Source organism: Cygnus olor, chromosome 3 (assembly GCF_009769625.2).
Source record: "Cygnus olor isolate bCygOlo1 chromosome 3, bCygOlo1.pri.v2, whole genome shotgun sequence".
In the NCBI taxonomy this organism is placed as follows: Eukaryota; Metazoa; Chordata; class Aves; order Anseriformes; family Anatidae; genus Cygnus; species Cygnus olor.
The window spans coordinates 94,240,403-94,256,488 of record NC_049171.1 but is presented as its reverse complement, the minus strand read 5'-3'; the positions used below and the strand labels follow the sequence as shown (position 1 = coordinate 94,256,488).

The following is a 16,086-nucleotide window of genomic DNA, read 5'->3' as shown; positions in this document are numbered from 1 at the left end:
GTTAGTGTGTTTCTACAAATCCCCCAAATGGGATTAAAACCAAGCATACTACTTTAAATACAATTCTAGGAGAAAGAGTTACTAGCAATTATACCCCTTGGCTTATTGGTAATAGTTAAAACAAAAATAACAACAAAATTGGGGAAAGAATTAGAGCACCGGTGAGATATACTGCTAAAAATGACAACATCAGCAGACTAAATTAAATTCAAAAGCCTTTTCAAAGATATAATACTGTTGATATGGCTGATTTAGGAGTGGGGTACAAGGAATAGCATGAAGCCATTCATCCTCTTAAGAGAAGCTTGTTTTTCAAGATGGAAAGCATCCAGTTAGAAACAAACAAGAGAAGATGAATGTGTTTTTCTATGTAAGGTCATTTAAATTCTGAAATCTAAAATCCAGCAAATCAAGACTTCAACTGTAATGAAATTAAGAATGTAAAATTTTAAATTACATATTGTCAGATCTACTACCTTTTTTCACTGCCTGCTAATAATTCTCTCTCTTATTTTGAAGCTCAGGATTGCTATAACAGCAAGTACTGGTACAAAAGCATAGAGCAGTAAGAAATCCATTGTGAACCGGGACAATGCACCAGGAAAGGTTTTGTCAATGAACTGAATGCCATGGGAGAATATACATGCGGAATTAATTGTAGTGGAACTGTTGGCTCCCCCTGTCAAAAGAAAAAATTAATTCCTTCAGTAGGTTAATCGGTAAAATTAAAACTCAGGCTCCAGTATCTAGCTCTTATATTTAATATAGCTAGCCTTAATGTTATTTTAATGATGAACTACTGCTCATAGCTATAGGTCCCACCCTTCGGGTGTAAGAGAATCCATATGTTTCTGCAGTTAATCTATGCCATATTTTTTTGAAGAAATGAACAAGGGTTCACTAGGAGCTTTCTGTTTTGTTCATGCTAAGTAAAAGATTTATGGCTTTTCAGGTACGTTGTCTAGAGGGGGCCTCAAGAACCAAGATGACAGACTTGCGTCGTTCACATTAACCCTCAGCTGCTGATGGTCACTACCAAAGGCATGGAGTCATTTTCTAACAGGTGTTTACATGGTCATATTCAAACAGTTGCCATCTACCCTCTTATAATGAAGGGAACAGGAGAGATTGATGACGAACAGTGAGTGGATAAAGAATGTGGAATGTGTCTCTGCTTGGAGAGAAGTACAGACACCTGGCTACAAAGCCCAGAATAGCTTAGGGCAGGCCCATAGCTGTGAGTTTTACTGCTGTTGATGGATTCACATCATCCTTCTAATCTCTCCAACCTGATTCTAATGTCGTGCCAGTTGTCTTGCTCACAAACAGCAAAGCGCAACCTGACAGAGATCTAAGCTGCTCAGTATTTGCTGTGGTAAACACATTTGAACTGAAGCTTCACTAGAATTAGAGGAAAAATCTGGTCAGGTGTTACCTGTACTGCTACCTCCACCAATATTTGATCCTGTATTGTGTAATTCTGTTGATATTCTATGTGTAATAGTTCTGATAAGCACATAGCAGGCTGCAAAGTTTACTTTCCAAATCAACTCAAAGGGCAATAAAATAACATGCAAAGAAGAAAAATATAAAAAAACGGAAAGAATGAGAAATAGTTGAAAAAAGTAGTCAAATATTTTTCTAGCTTGCAGATACGGAGTTATAGTAAGCCTCTACTAATCATTGATTTTTTTTAAAAACAACTAACAAGTTGTTTAAATCTTTAAATTATCAGGATGCTTTTATTGTTTGCAGAAGGAAGATAAGCCTCAACATCTCATTAAAATTATTTACAATGGACTTAAAGATTTATTTTTTTAATTGCACACTTACCGCAGGTGAAGCTTAAGCCATAAAATTCATTGACTACAAGAATTTCACTGCTGTATTTTTGAAAGGTAAGATAACTGAGTATTTTAAAAGGCGTTGGCATTTCTTCTATGGTCCTATAAGAAACAGAAGTTAAATTGTCTTTTGCTAACATTCCAAGAGCCAGTTCTGCCCCAAATGAAAACAATCTCTTAACTTTGGGCATAGCCTGTTACAGCAAGACTTCTTGGATGTACATGAAGGGTTTCCAAACATAAAGTCTGTCCTAGTGATAAATGAGGTGACAGCAACAAAGGTTGTCTCTGTCTTTGGTACAGTGTCATAGCATTCTGTCCTAAGTTGTTTATGGGCAGTCACAAATAATTCTGTGAAGTTTTTGGTATTCATATCGCAGTGATAAACTGAAAATGGCAAGAAGCAATATAAACACTAGAAACAAAAGCGTTGGTTCCAAAGTAAGAAACCACCACCCCCTCATTCTATCTTCAAAACTAAAAAAGGCCTTGTAACAATTCATGGGATACAATAATGATGATACAAAAATAAAGCAAAGAAGAATAAGAAGAGAAACAGAATATGAATATTTTGAAATAACATTATGCAACAAGACTGGGCAATTTTGGCACCTAAAAGTTCGCAAGACTTTTTATAAATTAAATAACAGCAAAAAAACAGCCCAAGTTTCAATGCCACTTTAAGTATCCCTCACTGTGTATGAACTTTCATTATCAAAGAGATTCATAATATTAATTAGCAATGTCTTCACTGTAAGGTAAGGCTAGAAACCACTCTAATACTTTTTAAAAAGTTATTTTTAAAAGTTAAATACTACTGTAGCAGGAATAAACTGCCTTGTTGTTATAAACATCTTCCTCAAATTAGGTAAGGACCACATTAATTAGATATTAACCTAGTTTTATTTAATAAACAAATGTTAGCTGAGATCTACTGTGAACAGACAAAGCATTATCAGATTTGTGAAGACTCTTAAGCTTGAGGACAACCTAATGACATGTATTGTTAAACTTATTTCATGTTCACTGGAAAGGTCACAGCTGAGCATATCATATTTTCTAGGCATCTGAAACACACCTTTGTTTTCCACAATTATTTTTCCACAATTATTCTGAGATGTTTCTCAAAGAAATGATAGTTTCAATACTGACATGCAAGGGGAAAACTCGTCAAAGTTCACGTAATTACCATGCAAAAACATGTATTTGCACAATGATGCAGCGAGCAAATGTTAATGTTGCTTCGTATTTATAAAACTAATCGTTGATTTAATATTTTTATATAGTTGACTTTATACAGGAAAAAAAAGTGTCCGAAAATTTTAATGACTAAACTAGTAAAGAACCCTAATAAGATAAATGAGAACAACTTTCTGTTTTTTCTAAAACTGTAATTCCCAGTATTTAGTACCTGTGACTAAATACTGTTACTAAAAGGTCCAGATTTTTTTTTTGAAACAGACAGCATTTCATGGAATCATGTTGGCATTATTGAAACAATTTAGCTGAGCTGATTGATTTGAATTGCTCAGTTTTATCTTTGATTTATTTCCAAAATAAGACAGTGAAAAAATTAAACATTTTAGCATATTTGCTGATATCTAAAGCTATTGTTTTTGTGTACATTTGTATTTAGTACGTCTAACATGATTAGGTAGTTCTTCCTCTGAAGGTAACAGCTGCACTTTTGTTCCATCACAACCTGTGCATTATTGCACTTAAGCAATACAGATTGTTCATGAAACCCTTCTGTAGGTAGACTATTTTAATAATAACACCATAAATAAAACTTTTTCCTACCTTACAAGTCCTGTTCCTGCTACAACACCTGCTGAGTTAAGCAGTACCACTCCACTTTGGACTATATTTGGATTTTGAACCACACCAAGCATTACAAGCGTTAGTAGTTCACCAATTACATGAGATGCGAAGACAACAGCAAAGAAAATTCCAAATCTGGAAGCATCAGGATACAACCCTACAGTCCTGTACAAAAAAATGAATGGAAGAAAATTTTAAAAACATGGGTTTGGTACTAGACTTGAAATGTAACCATTATTCTTGGTTTTATTCATTTTTGTAATCACAGCACATTAAGTGAACCGTTTATCCCTGAGCTCCTTGCATGTTCTTTGGAGCCTTAACATGAAGGACATCCACTTAATTTCCTGTGTGCAGACACATTAGGTTTTTTCCATCTAGATTAAAATGGGGTATATAAAGATGTAACTGTAGTAGAAATTTGTGTTATTTCAAGATAACCACCATGGCTTTAAAGATCATTTAGACTAAAATTGGCCCACCTTTACAGTCTATACATTTAAGTTATTTATGTAAGTCACATTTGAAAAGAACATCTTTATGCAGATAATTAAGAGGGAATTTTGTACTTCTGATACTGTGCATGCAAACGTAAAAATGGATATATGGATATGCTCATCCTAATCAAAAGGAAAGCTAACTGAATTCACCACCCGTGTAATTCATCCAAATGCAACTTCCTCCAGACTTGTACACTCTTTAATAACAAACACGCTGTTCCTAGCTTTTCCCTCAATTAATTAAGGAAACGTACCACCACGCCCAATTTGTACTAAAAAGTTAAGAAAAGCCAGCAATTGCTTGGCAAACTTAATTCAGCCTTGTAGCATATGTGACAGATGACAAAAACCTTTTATTATATGGTGACATATTACTCTTTTTTCACAATACCTCATACCAAAATTGCCTTATACTAGGTATGTACTGCATACTCTGCTTAGCTAACAAGCAGGTATTCAACACTACTTTCATCTTCGTTGCTCAGGGCCCTCTGTCTTTTTTATAATGCACCATGCTTGAACCATGATCTTAAAATAGAACTATTAATTTTCTCACAGTTTTTTCTGTAGCATTTTTTGCATGTAATACTGAAATAATCTCTATTATAAATAGGTGGCTGAACATTGACTCTTCAAGTATTAAACACTCACTGAGCGAGAGGGTATTTAGCAACCTCTAATCACAGCTTGGTACAGAAAGAACAGCTCTCCAAAAGTCCTAGCATTAAAGTATCACCTTTTCTGAAGTGCTCTAATACTTCTTACTATGAGCTATGCAGATCCAGACTAGTAAATCTAGGGCAGGAGTAGAAACAGAAGAAAAACAAAATGAAAAGAAAAAAGAGAAAATGACAGCAATAGAATGGTAGGATAACATAAACTGTTGGAGCATTTCCCAGAGGCATCCTTAATTGGGAAAATGCACAAATAGAGCGCGTTAAGTTGACTGCCGTACAGAAGTGGCTGTACTTGGTCTTGGCCAGACCTGTCATGTGCCTGATCTGGTAAGAGTTCGGTTCTGCCTCTATGTGCCTGCATACACAAATTCAGAGACAAAACCGCTTGTAAAAACACACACCAGAGGCTATAAAAGCCTTTCCAAAAGAGAAAAGCCTCTCCTGTTGAGAAAAGTTTGGCCCTGCACAGGTCCAATCTTCAGAATTTCACAGGAGGTGCCACCCCTTAGAGGCCTAAGGGCACTACAAAGTCACTCTGACACTTCGCTTACTGATGGCTTTCAAACAACTACAAGACAGTAAAGACACGCAAAGGCTAACAGCAGTAAATATTACCTATTAACTAGAACCAAGAGCTTTACTGTTGATTGTGGTTGAAGCTACCAAAGCACAAGGGAAAAGTCTGTGGCCATACGAATTTCCTGTCTGGTAAGGATTAAGTGACAAACAGAGGCTCGTGATGCTCATGGGCACCATGCTCATGTACCACCAAGCCTGCCAGTCGTTGGTACATGCTTTACTACAGACTGTCATCTAATTAGAATCACAGAATCACTCAGGTTGGGAAGGATCTCTAAGATCACCAGGTCCAACCGTTAGCCTAGCACTGCCAAGTCTACCAAGTCTAATGCTACTGCCCACTGGATTCAGGCTCCGTGGTGTGAAAGGGGAAACCAGCAGGCGTGAAGTCACCAAACTCATTTTGCAGACATCAGCTGCCACTTGAAAACAAAAATAATCTCTAGTGCAGTACACACCACTCCTTTCACAAAGAGGAAAACAACTCAGAAAAAGACTGAAGGACAGAAATGGGTCCCTCACTACCTTGCTATTACCTTACTGTAGCAACCGTGGACTGTATTAAATTCAGAATAAGCAAGCAGAAGGGGGGAAATTAATTAAACAGGAATGAAGAACATCAGACCTATCTGACAGGTGAAACTATTAAAGGATAAAATATTTCATCACCAAATTCTGTGGTATATTTCACAATGATGTGAGGAAATTAATGTACAGGGGGAAGCAATTTTTACTATCAAATCCTTTCACTCAGTACCAGAAATCCACTTTTGTGCCTTTCTTTGGAGAGTAGAAGAGAGGATTCTGGATCTCATCACAAACACATGCTGTAGGTAAATCCCAAACACTCAAGGAAGTGTGAAACTGTGTGTGTGTGTATTCAAAGTGTGACCTACCTGCAACACCAAGCCTTCCTGCAAATACCTCAGCAGTGCTCAGCTGGCCTTTGGCACAACTGGTAAGTCTTAAGGGCTGCTCAAGTCCCTGATCTTATTTAACACCTCCTACTAGAAATGTACACCTAGTCTTACCACTGCCTGAAAAAGAGAAGTTAAAATTGCATCATCTTTCCTTAAACTTTCTCTGTAATAATCTGAATGATTCTGAGAGACAACAGCATGAAGCCACACCAGGAGGCCTACTGCTGACAAGGGAACTGAAATTAATAACGAAAACAACAATCCAACAGGTGCAACAAGTGCTTACCAGTATATAAAGATGCTGAAGATTGCCACGCTGATGACACTGAAGGGCAGAAAGTGCAGTATATAAGCTAAAAGCATTTGCCACTTCTTATACAAGCCATCTTTACTTTCTTGGTCACTGATAGCACGTAAAGGTGGAACTGGATTAAATATAATTAAATATACAAGAAATAAATTAAATCATCATTGAATTAAGAAACAAGACTTGTTTCTAGCAAAAATGATCTCATGCACTGAAACAACTTTGCATATTTATCAGAAAACTGCTGGCCAGTCTTCCCTTTTTGTATATAAAAACTGAAGACACGGAAAAGATGCCATCACTGGATAATTTATTGAGGTGCTCTGATCTCAAGGCGATGACAGCAGGGTACGTTCCCTACATGAGCAGAACAGTTTCTAGGGCTGTAAATAAAAACTACTGTTGGTCTTTGTGTGACTAATCTATGGTAGCTCTAAGAAAAACACCCTCTAATAAAAACATAATCACCACATAATAGTCTTAAATCTAATTATCCTTGCTTGCTGTCAAAGCTGGTTTGTACTTCCACCCTTACCATGTGTCTTTGGATTTGATCTTACTTAAGATGGTAAATTTTAAACCTAGACTTTGTCCTGCCTTTATAATGCTACATGCAGGCAAGTTCCTGCATAGTTCACGACAGCACCTCCACACACAGGCCAGCTGCAAAAAGGGAGAGGCTGGGATGAGAGCATATTCCTTCCTTAAGTGCAGTTAACCTGGAGCTTCTCGGACGCACTAATCTTTTTCTGCATAGTGAAGCTTGCAGGAACTTCACTTTTGAATTTCATGCTTCTGCATCAACTCTGACATTACCTAAAACTGTAAGGATCCTTTAAACAATCCTTTTAATCTCCAAAAAATACTTATTCCTAGTTATAAAATAGCAGCAGCAATATCTGCTGCTGCACAGAACAGAGGACAGAAACTCACAAAGGGCAACAGCATTGAGCAGCCCTGTGTAGGGGGGGGCACTCACGCACTGGTAGATAAGCCCCACACGGTCCTGCACTGCTCCTTTTTCCACGTCAGTCCTTAGTCTAAGAAGGAAAAACGCTACAAACAAGCCAAACAGAAGATTCTGGAGGAGACGCATGATGATGCCCATCTTATCTCTGGAGAAATTTCTTGTTATCCTCCTGAAAATGAAACAAAACAATAACAAAATACTTGTTAGCTGTGACTGAACACATGTTGGTAGGATATTTAGCTTTGAAGAAATCTTACACGCAATATGTCCCTGAAAAAAGCAGTATGAAGAAAATAGGCAAGAGAAGTGGTAGACCAAAATACCAAGAAAGTGCATTTACGCAAACACAGAAAAAGCCTGAGAGATTAGTGGGTAAGGAAAACAGAGCAAAGGAATATTCTTTTAAAAAACAAAACAAAAAGTCTTACCGGAAAAGAATCCATAATTTGGAAAAGGCACCGGGTGAGTCTTTGTTTTTGAATGGTATAGGAGGCCGATCTTTCATACACCTTGTTCTTTCAATGGCTGCCAGTACTTTGCTAAAGATCTCTGAGTTTTTGTAGGCTGATGTAATTACCTGAACCCTACTGTAGGTTTCAAGTTCACGTTCCTTGCTTCGGGTGTCCACAGAAGTCAGATCCACTGTAAATTTACAAAATTTTTACTATATATACATCACTTTCCGTTAGTAGCTATTCCCCTCTTGCAAGAGGTGAAGTTTATTTCACTCCTCCCTTCTGTTTGAAGCAGTGTGAACAAATGACTGTACAGCCACAATAAATCTCCATGTTTTGTGGCTCCTGTAGGACCCTCGAGGTGTTGGCTTCTGTGTCTAGGAACGCAAGGACTTAGCGGGGTGCTGGTCAGACCGTTAGTGTTCTCCTTGCACAGCACAGAGCTGTGCTACCCGTGAAGCACTACTGCTGCCGAGAGCAAGACAGATCCCCAGCTGAGGGTGAACAATAACGTGGATGAAAAGACGGCTTTCTGGTCACGTCTCTCTCAGGTTTTCAGGTAAGTACTCTGGTACAGCTCCCTGATTCTCCCTTGTCTTCTGCCTGCTCCTCCATAACCCTGGAGCTTTATTTTTCAGTTAGTTTGAGCTCATTCTGCAAAGACACTTTTCTACACGTTAACATGAAGTTAGAAGATGTTGTGCAGGCCAAGTCCCCCCCCTTGCAGGCTCAGCAAAAGCCAAAGAAAAATATTACTTGCTGCTGTGGAACTTATTTATGAAATGTGAATACTTCATGGCATTAATGTTCCTTTCTGATAAATCCATCGATACCTATTTCCTGACACCAACTACTCTTCCTGGCAGATGGGAACTTTATGCATGATATTTGTACAAGTCATGTGGATTCAACAGTAGTGCAAAAATGTAGTAAACATGTTCCTTAACCCTAATAGCAATGAATTATTTGACATTTCAAAAATCAGACTCTTGTTCTCGGGAACAGCTGTACTTACAGGTTTTTATATTATTTGTGCATGTCTGCTGAGATGTCAGTATTAAGTTACCTGTTTTTAAGGTTCGTATCATCCTTAGATTTCAGTTTTAGTGTTATGCTCAACTTCAAAATACAACAGCAAAGGGTATCTGTAGCCCTTGTCCAAGAGTATTAATTTGTCCTCAGAACCCAAATTAAGCTTATGAATACTTCCCTGGTGTTCTGAAAGCTGGAATTTAGCATAATTTTATTCAATGGTAAGCATAAACTGAAGACTTCACTTCTAGACCAAATATCTAATGCCTATCATGCATTTGCACTTTTACAATGTGCAACTTTTCATCAACAATATAATCCATGCTCAATACGTCAGATCTTATTTTCCTCTACTTTTGGTGTAAATGACATCAGAATCTGTCCCTTCATTCACATCATTAAATCACACAAAAAATATAAACTACCAATTTTCCAAAGACTAAATATTCTGATGATTCTTTGCTCTAAACTGTATTTTTTCCTTTTCTTGTCACATTCAAAGGTTGACATTTGAAGAATGCAGTACTTTCTTTACCAAGCTGTTTTAAATGTGGGTCTAAATCTCAAATCATCTATGCATTTCAAGACTATTCAAATTCATGAAGACAAAATTATCCTCACTGTCACACCAGTATTTTCAGCTTCATCCCATTCCAGCGTCATGTCAACAACCATCCTCTCTTCTCTCTGAATTTAGTTAGGATGCCATCTAGACAATAGAGAAACACTGCCTCCTCTCAATGTGCTGTTTCTGAACACAGTTTTTTTGGATTGGTCAAATTCTCTGGTTATTGTTCAGCTGTGTTGTTAGAAATCAGCCTACAAACTATATAAGATATATGAGCACTCGCACACATGCATGTGCAGAGACACACACACAAACACGTTTCCATGTTCTTCAAACATTTTTCCACTCGATCAGGTACTCAGATGCCCTGCAGTGTAACCAAGCCTCATTTTTAAAATCTCTTGCAGACATTTTTTTGATCCTGAATTGGTTAAAAGAGTATGCAAACAGCTTGCTATCATTACCTCCTGAAGCATCCATACCTTCTGCTCCAGTAGTTCACCCTAGTACTAGAAACTCCCAAAACTTTCTAAAATCTCAAACAGTGAATGTCTGAAAATTCATCCTTCGGTCATCCTGTATTTTTTCTACCCTTCCCTCTGTGTAACAACCGTGTTCAGTTGCTTGGCATTACAAAAGTCTGTGAGAACACAAGACCTTCCACAGTTTGGGGATGAAATTGGTATTCTTACGTCCAATGGACAGCCATAGGGAGATGCTATCAGGTGCTCACAGGTTTCATGAAGATGAGATTCCTTTTTTATTGGTAGTTAACTCCTTTCTGCTGTCTTTCAGTCCTACTGCAAACTTGTGTTGTTTTCATGTTGTCTGTGGACATATGGATGACCATGCGCCCATCACTCTCTCTCCTCTGAGCTGAGCACAATTATAAGGTCAGGGAAAATTTCAAACACACTTCTATCTCCGGAAAAAGATCTTTAACTTGGAGAAGAAAACAACTTGTTTGTCTAAAGAAAGCCCATAATTCTTACCAAAGCAACTTAGATAAACTTACCATAGAAGTCAAAAGGATTTGATTGTTCAGGACACGAATAGCCACAGTTGCTAAAAAATGTGATCATTTCCATAGGGTTCCCACAGAAAACCATTTCTCCAAAGCTCATGATGGCTATTTTGTCAAATAACTGTGGGGGCAAATTAGCATTGTAGCAACACGTACTGAGAAGAAGTACATTAATTCTTGAGTACAGCTTTGTCTTGGTAAGAAAAATGCTTTGACAGGAAAAGTAGTTTTGACACATTCAAACTTCCTTAGTATATTTCTGTCAAAGGAAGTTTGTCCGTTCCCTCACTCCTCTTAATGGTTATGCAAGATGACACATTTGTAAGCTCTTAAAACTAGTGATTCTCAAATCAGAGCCAGCAGCATACAGAGGTAATTCACAAACAGAAGTGAGAGCTGTGGACTTCACTTCTAACCACACCTTCACTTACTGACTGACCTCGTTTGGCATTTAATAGCCTCTACCTGCACAATCCCCCAAATTTTGGGAACATTATCCTGAATTATTTAAGGACTTCAACAGCACTGTTATTTCGGTGTATGCTTGCCAGGACAGGGTTCCCACCAGCTGTGGCCAGCCCATATTCCCAAGACACCAGGGCCACTTTAAATCCACTGTCACTTCTGTCTTGAACTGCAAGTGTTACCAAAATATTAATACATATTAATAAAGCGCTAGTTTTTACAGTGCCAGCACACCTGAGGGGTTTACATGGCTTCTCCCAGTATTTTATTTGGGTAGCTTCATATCACAAACGTCATGTGCACAGTCTGCATCTGCACTATTGGCACAGAGCAGCGCGTGTCCCAGCACGCCCTGCAAGCGGCAGAAGGCCAGCGCTGCAAGGTTAGAAAGACAAGGCTGTATTTACACAGGGAGGAAGTAAAGGAGCTTTTTGAGGCAACTATACTGGACCTTGTCCTTTTATCCTGAAAAGAACTTAAGTACAAAAAGGCTAGTAAAAGAGAAAGTAGCAAGTAGATGTAATTTACCCTGAAGAGTTCTGAGCGAGGCTGATGAATTGTAATAATCACAATCCTGTCTTTGTGTGCAAGCTCTGAGAGCAGCGAGACAATCTGGTTTGCAGTCAGGCAATCCAGCCCTGTTGTTGGTTCATCAAGTAGCATGACCTCTGTGAAACAACAAGAAATAGCATTAAAACTCAGGCAAACAGAGAGCAAATGTTATGGCTTCTGCATTTCAAGACATTTTGACAAATACTGTGGAAATTACTTTACATGTGAAGTTCCACGTGTAAGCAGAGCATGCACAGTTATTATTGTGACTTGATATTTCATCTTTAGTTAGCTTCAGTGGTTCAGTTTCAGCTACTAGGAACAAGGACAAAGAACTACAGCAAGATCACAGCATAATCTTTTTTCTATGTTCAGGTGAAATCAGAAAATTACTCAAACAGATTTGATGTCTACACTTGCTTCTATGATAAAATTCATCATATATACAAATATAAATATAACTGACATAGTTAACCTGAAGTTATCATCTTAATTAAAGATATTTATACATATTGAATTATTTGTGAACAAATTAAGTTATATTAAAATACGGCATGTATAATTCCATAAATGAGAGCAGTGGTGTTTTTTTAACTTCATTTTCTTTATCATTTTATTGCACGTGGAAAGGTAATAGTTACAGTCAAATTGATTGTTTTCACATAGATAAGATAAAGTACAGAAGAGGGCAGCTCAACCTCAGTTAGGGTTTAAGGAGGAGGAAGGAGAACTTACAGGTTTATTTACACGGAATTACTGTAACATGAGCTTAGTGAGCAATGAATACTTCCAGTGAACTGTCCAGGAATCACCATTAGCACACAGTACCCGTGGAATCTAAATTCTCCTTCCTGCCTGGTGTGTAGTCCTAGTGCATCTGCAGTGCTATAAGGACTCTGGATTCCAAAAAATAGATGGTATGCATCGGCTCTGCAAGATTCTAGCACCTTTAAGAAACCATCTTAAAAGTGATGCAATTTACAGTGCTGTTTCCCATGGCTAGTCCTCCTACTCACTCTCCTACTCTGCTTTTTCATTCATCTGACTTGTTTTTCTTTACAGTAAAACTGCAACCACATAGAGAGCATGGCATGCATCAATATTTGGATTCTTAGCAAGGGAAATACAACATGAGGGCTATTATTCTCTTGAGCAATTTTACTCTGTTTTGTTTGTATACTTTCCAAGTGAGCAAAGTTCACTTGCTGACTGTCTTTTTGACTCTGACATGTACGTGGCACTCACACATACATGGTTCAATGACAGCTACTCCACTACAAAAACTCAGTGCTTGCTTATGTACAGCTCTAATTGGTTCAATAAACCAATCAACGCATCAACCAACATTTCATACATGGGAAGAGGGAGCCCAGAAAGAGGTAATATGGATAAGTGCAGGTCTAAACATACATTCAAGTCCCTAAGATTTTAAAATTCACTGATTTCCAAGACCAACTAATAGATTAATGGCAGACCTGAATTACTGCTCATCCTTCTCCATTATTGCTAGACTAGCTTTTGCTGAATTATAGAAAAAAAATGCTTTTGTATTATGAAGTGGTTTATGAAGGTCCATACCAGGCGCACAAAGTGACACTGCTCTGCTTTACTCTGAAAATCCACACAGTGGTACTTACTTGGATCTTGTAATAGCTGGGCTGCAATTGAAACACGACGCCTCTCACCTCCAGAAATTCCTACAAAAATATGGCTTCCAATTATTTTGTCAGCAATGTGGCTAAGACTCAGCTCAGCCATAACTGCATCTACCTGAAAAATAATTACAATTTAGAAAGACTAATTACTCTCCAACTCAGATACTCAGGGGGGGGAAAAAAAAAAAGGAAAAAAAAGGAAAAAAGGCATAATTTTAAGCTAAGACTTTCCCAATACGCTACTTTCATCCATTCTAGTTGGAAGGTACTTGGCCTCATTTCAATTTGATTATTTTTAATACAGTATTTCAATTAGTGTTTAAAATGCATTTTAATTTCTATTTCTTCTAGAATGAGTAGAATTTTTGCTTCAGTTGACATTAGGAGAAGAGCATTTTGGAGGTGGTGCTAGAAGTTATGCCATTAAACATAATGTGCTAGCCTTGCTTCCAAAATAAGGGAGCAGAAAGGCAAATCAATTTGGGGGCAGTACGAAATACTGAATGGAAAATAGGTGAAGAGAGAAGACAGAAAGCTAGCGCCTTTGATTGGGCACATCTGATCTTTACTCTCAACAGAGGACAAAAAGAGCCCTCTAGTAGATCAGAAACACGCCTGTTTTATGAAGAAGGTAGCTTGTAAGGAGCATAGTAGTGCTTTTCAGGGCTGCCCTGGTTTAGTGAGAGAGCACCTAAGGGAGCCAGAATAGTGCCAAAGTCATCTCTGCTGTTCATAAGACTCGCCAGCATACATGCCTCAAGCACCCCAGAGAGGCACGTCTCCTAGATACCAAAGAGGAGCTGAACTCTATATGCTATATTATAGCAGCACCTCGGGCAGCAGTTAACTGCTGCAGCTTTGGGCTGAAGAGTTTTGTCCCATCATATTGGCTGTTCCCCAAGGCATCACCACAAGCTCCCTGGGGAGGTGCTGAGCACCAAGGAGTCTGTGTTCTACTCCTGGCTCAGGAGAAGGATTTCTCCTCAGCCGCAGAATAAGGATTAAGAAACCTCTTAAACATAAAACAGCAAGTGAAAGCATTACATGATGTCATATCTGCATTTCTGGTGGAAGATGATAAAATACAGACCTTCTTTTTGATGACACTGTTGGAGCATTTCTGAAGAGCAAGTAAAGCTGTATAGGTCAGAGACTCTTGTATGGTGAGGAAGCTTAGCAAAGCATCATTCTAAAAAGAGATGAAGGAAGCAGGAGTTAGTTCAGTAGGAATTAAGATACTGCTTTTGCTCACACACTTTCATTCACTCATGCATTTTATTAACTGTTTTATACTAAATTTACTACTGAAATTGCAAAATTGCAGTCAGAGTACAATAGTGCATTACAATAGCAACTTTCACTTTTTTTTAAACACAGAAGGAAGTACAGTATACAGAAACAAATGAGGAGATTAACCTGTGGTACATAAGAGAAGCAGTCTCTAAACTGTTCCTTCTTCAGATGACGGCCGTTCACGTATACTTCTCCAAAGAAACTGTCTTTATGTCCCAGTCTTCCTGATATTGCATCTAAAAGTGTTGTTTTCCCAGATCCTTTCAAACAAAAGAAATTAATCATATGATGAGATGAATTTTGCAATCTCAAGTGTGATAGCCTCACTTGGATGAAGACATGAAAACAAGAAATCATTTTTCCTCAGTGATGTTAAAGAAATAGGGAAGTAAATGGAAACCTAGAACGTGTGTGTGTGAATTAGCATTTATTTCACACAAATTCACACTTTATAGTGGACCATTTGGGTTTAGATGTAACCTAATATCTTACTGAAGTTACAATTGCCAGTTAGATGACAGAAGATGGAACTCTGAAAACAAGTGTCATGTTTTCTCAAAGCAAGGGTTAAAAGCAATTGCAATTTCATTATTTAAAGCACAGACCTCAGTCACATTCAGGCTACCATGGAAGTCTCCAATATTAACTCTGATTTTATACGTTTAAAGATACAAGAATAACTTACCAGAATTTCCTAAAATCCCCATAATCTGGCCACTCTCTATGTGAAATGAAACATCTTTAAGTATTTGCCGAGTCCATTTTTTATGGTACAAAGGAACATTCCACCAGGGGCCAACACGCTCTCTTGGAAAACAAACATCAGAAAGGAAGAAACACCAAAGATGTAAAAAGCTTTGCGTGAAGCACACAAGCATGGGGAATCCACTTTACAGCATCTTCTTCAAATACATTTGAAGAAAAACTCCTGGCTCTGGAGAAGAGACCTGCCCTGCCTCCTCTGAGCCACCCACCCCACCCTGAGGTGGTGGCGCAGCACCATGGAGCAGGTGGCCCTAAAATAGCTGCCAGTCTTCACGGGGCCGAAGCCAAGCCCACAGCCCACCTGTCCCTGCCCCTCTCCCCTCCATCCCCAGGTCAGGGCAGCTCCCAGCAGGTGGGGGCTCCCCCTGCCACCCTCCCCAGTCCTACCTGACGGTGTAGGAGATGCCCCGCACACTGATACTGTTGGGGGGCCGTGCCGAAGCCTTCATCTCACCCACCCGCCCATCGCTGCCATCCTCCTCCAGGGCAGGGGGCTCTCTGCCCGACATCTTCCAGTGCCGGGCCCTTGGGCTGCCTCCCTCACGCTGCCACCATGCCTCAGCCGGGTAGGGGCAGCTCCCTGCTCCTTCTGGGCCGGAGCGACTTGCTGCCCCCAGCCCTCACCACCCAGGGAAAGCAGCTAAAAGAAAACAGAGCAG

General features: G+C 38.8%; 1 protein-coding gene across 1 annotated transcript; it reads right to left on the bottom strand.

Annotated features, from left to right (window-relative positions):
* Positions 1-445: 445 nt before the first annotated feature.
* ABCG5 (ATP binding cassette subfamily G member 5) lies at positions 446-15,997 on the bottom strand. The gene is made up of 13 exons (XM_040553582.1): positions 15,815-15,997; positions 15,348-15,469; positions 14,786-14,922; positions 14,460-14,558; positions 13,352-13,484; positions 11,691-11,830; positions 10,689-10,818; positions 8,047-8,260; positions 7,582-7,787; positions 6,628-6,766; positions 3,645-3,830; positions 1,834-1,946; positions 446-679 (listed from the first exon to the last, which is right to left on the bottom strand). Exons 1-13 carry the CDS (start codon positions 15,934-15,936, stop codon positions 483-485), a joined length of 1,938 nt encoding a protein of 645 aa, XP_040409516.1. The 5' UTR covers positions 15,937-15,997; the 3' UTR covers positions 446-482.
* Between the last annotated feature and the right edge of the window lie 89 nt (positions 15,998-16,086).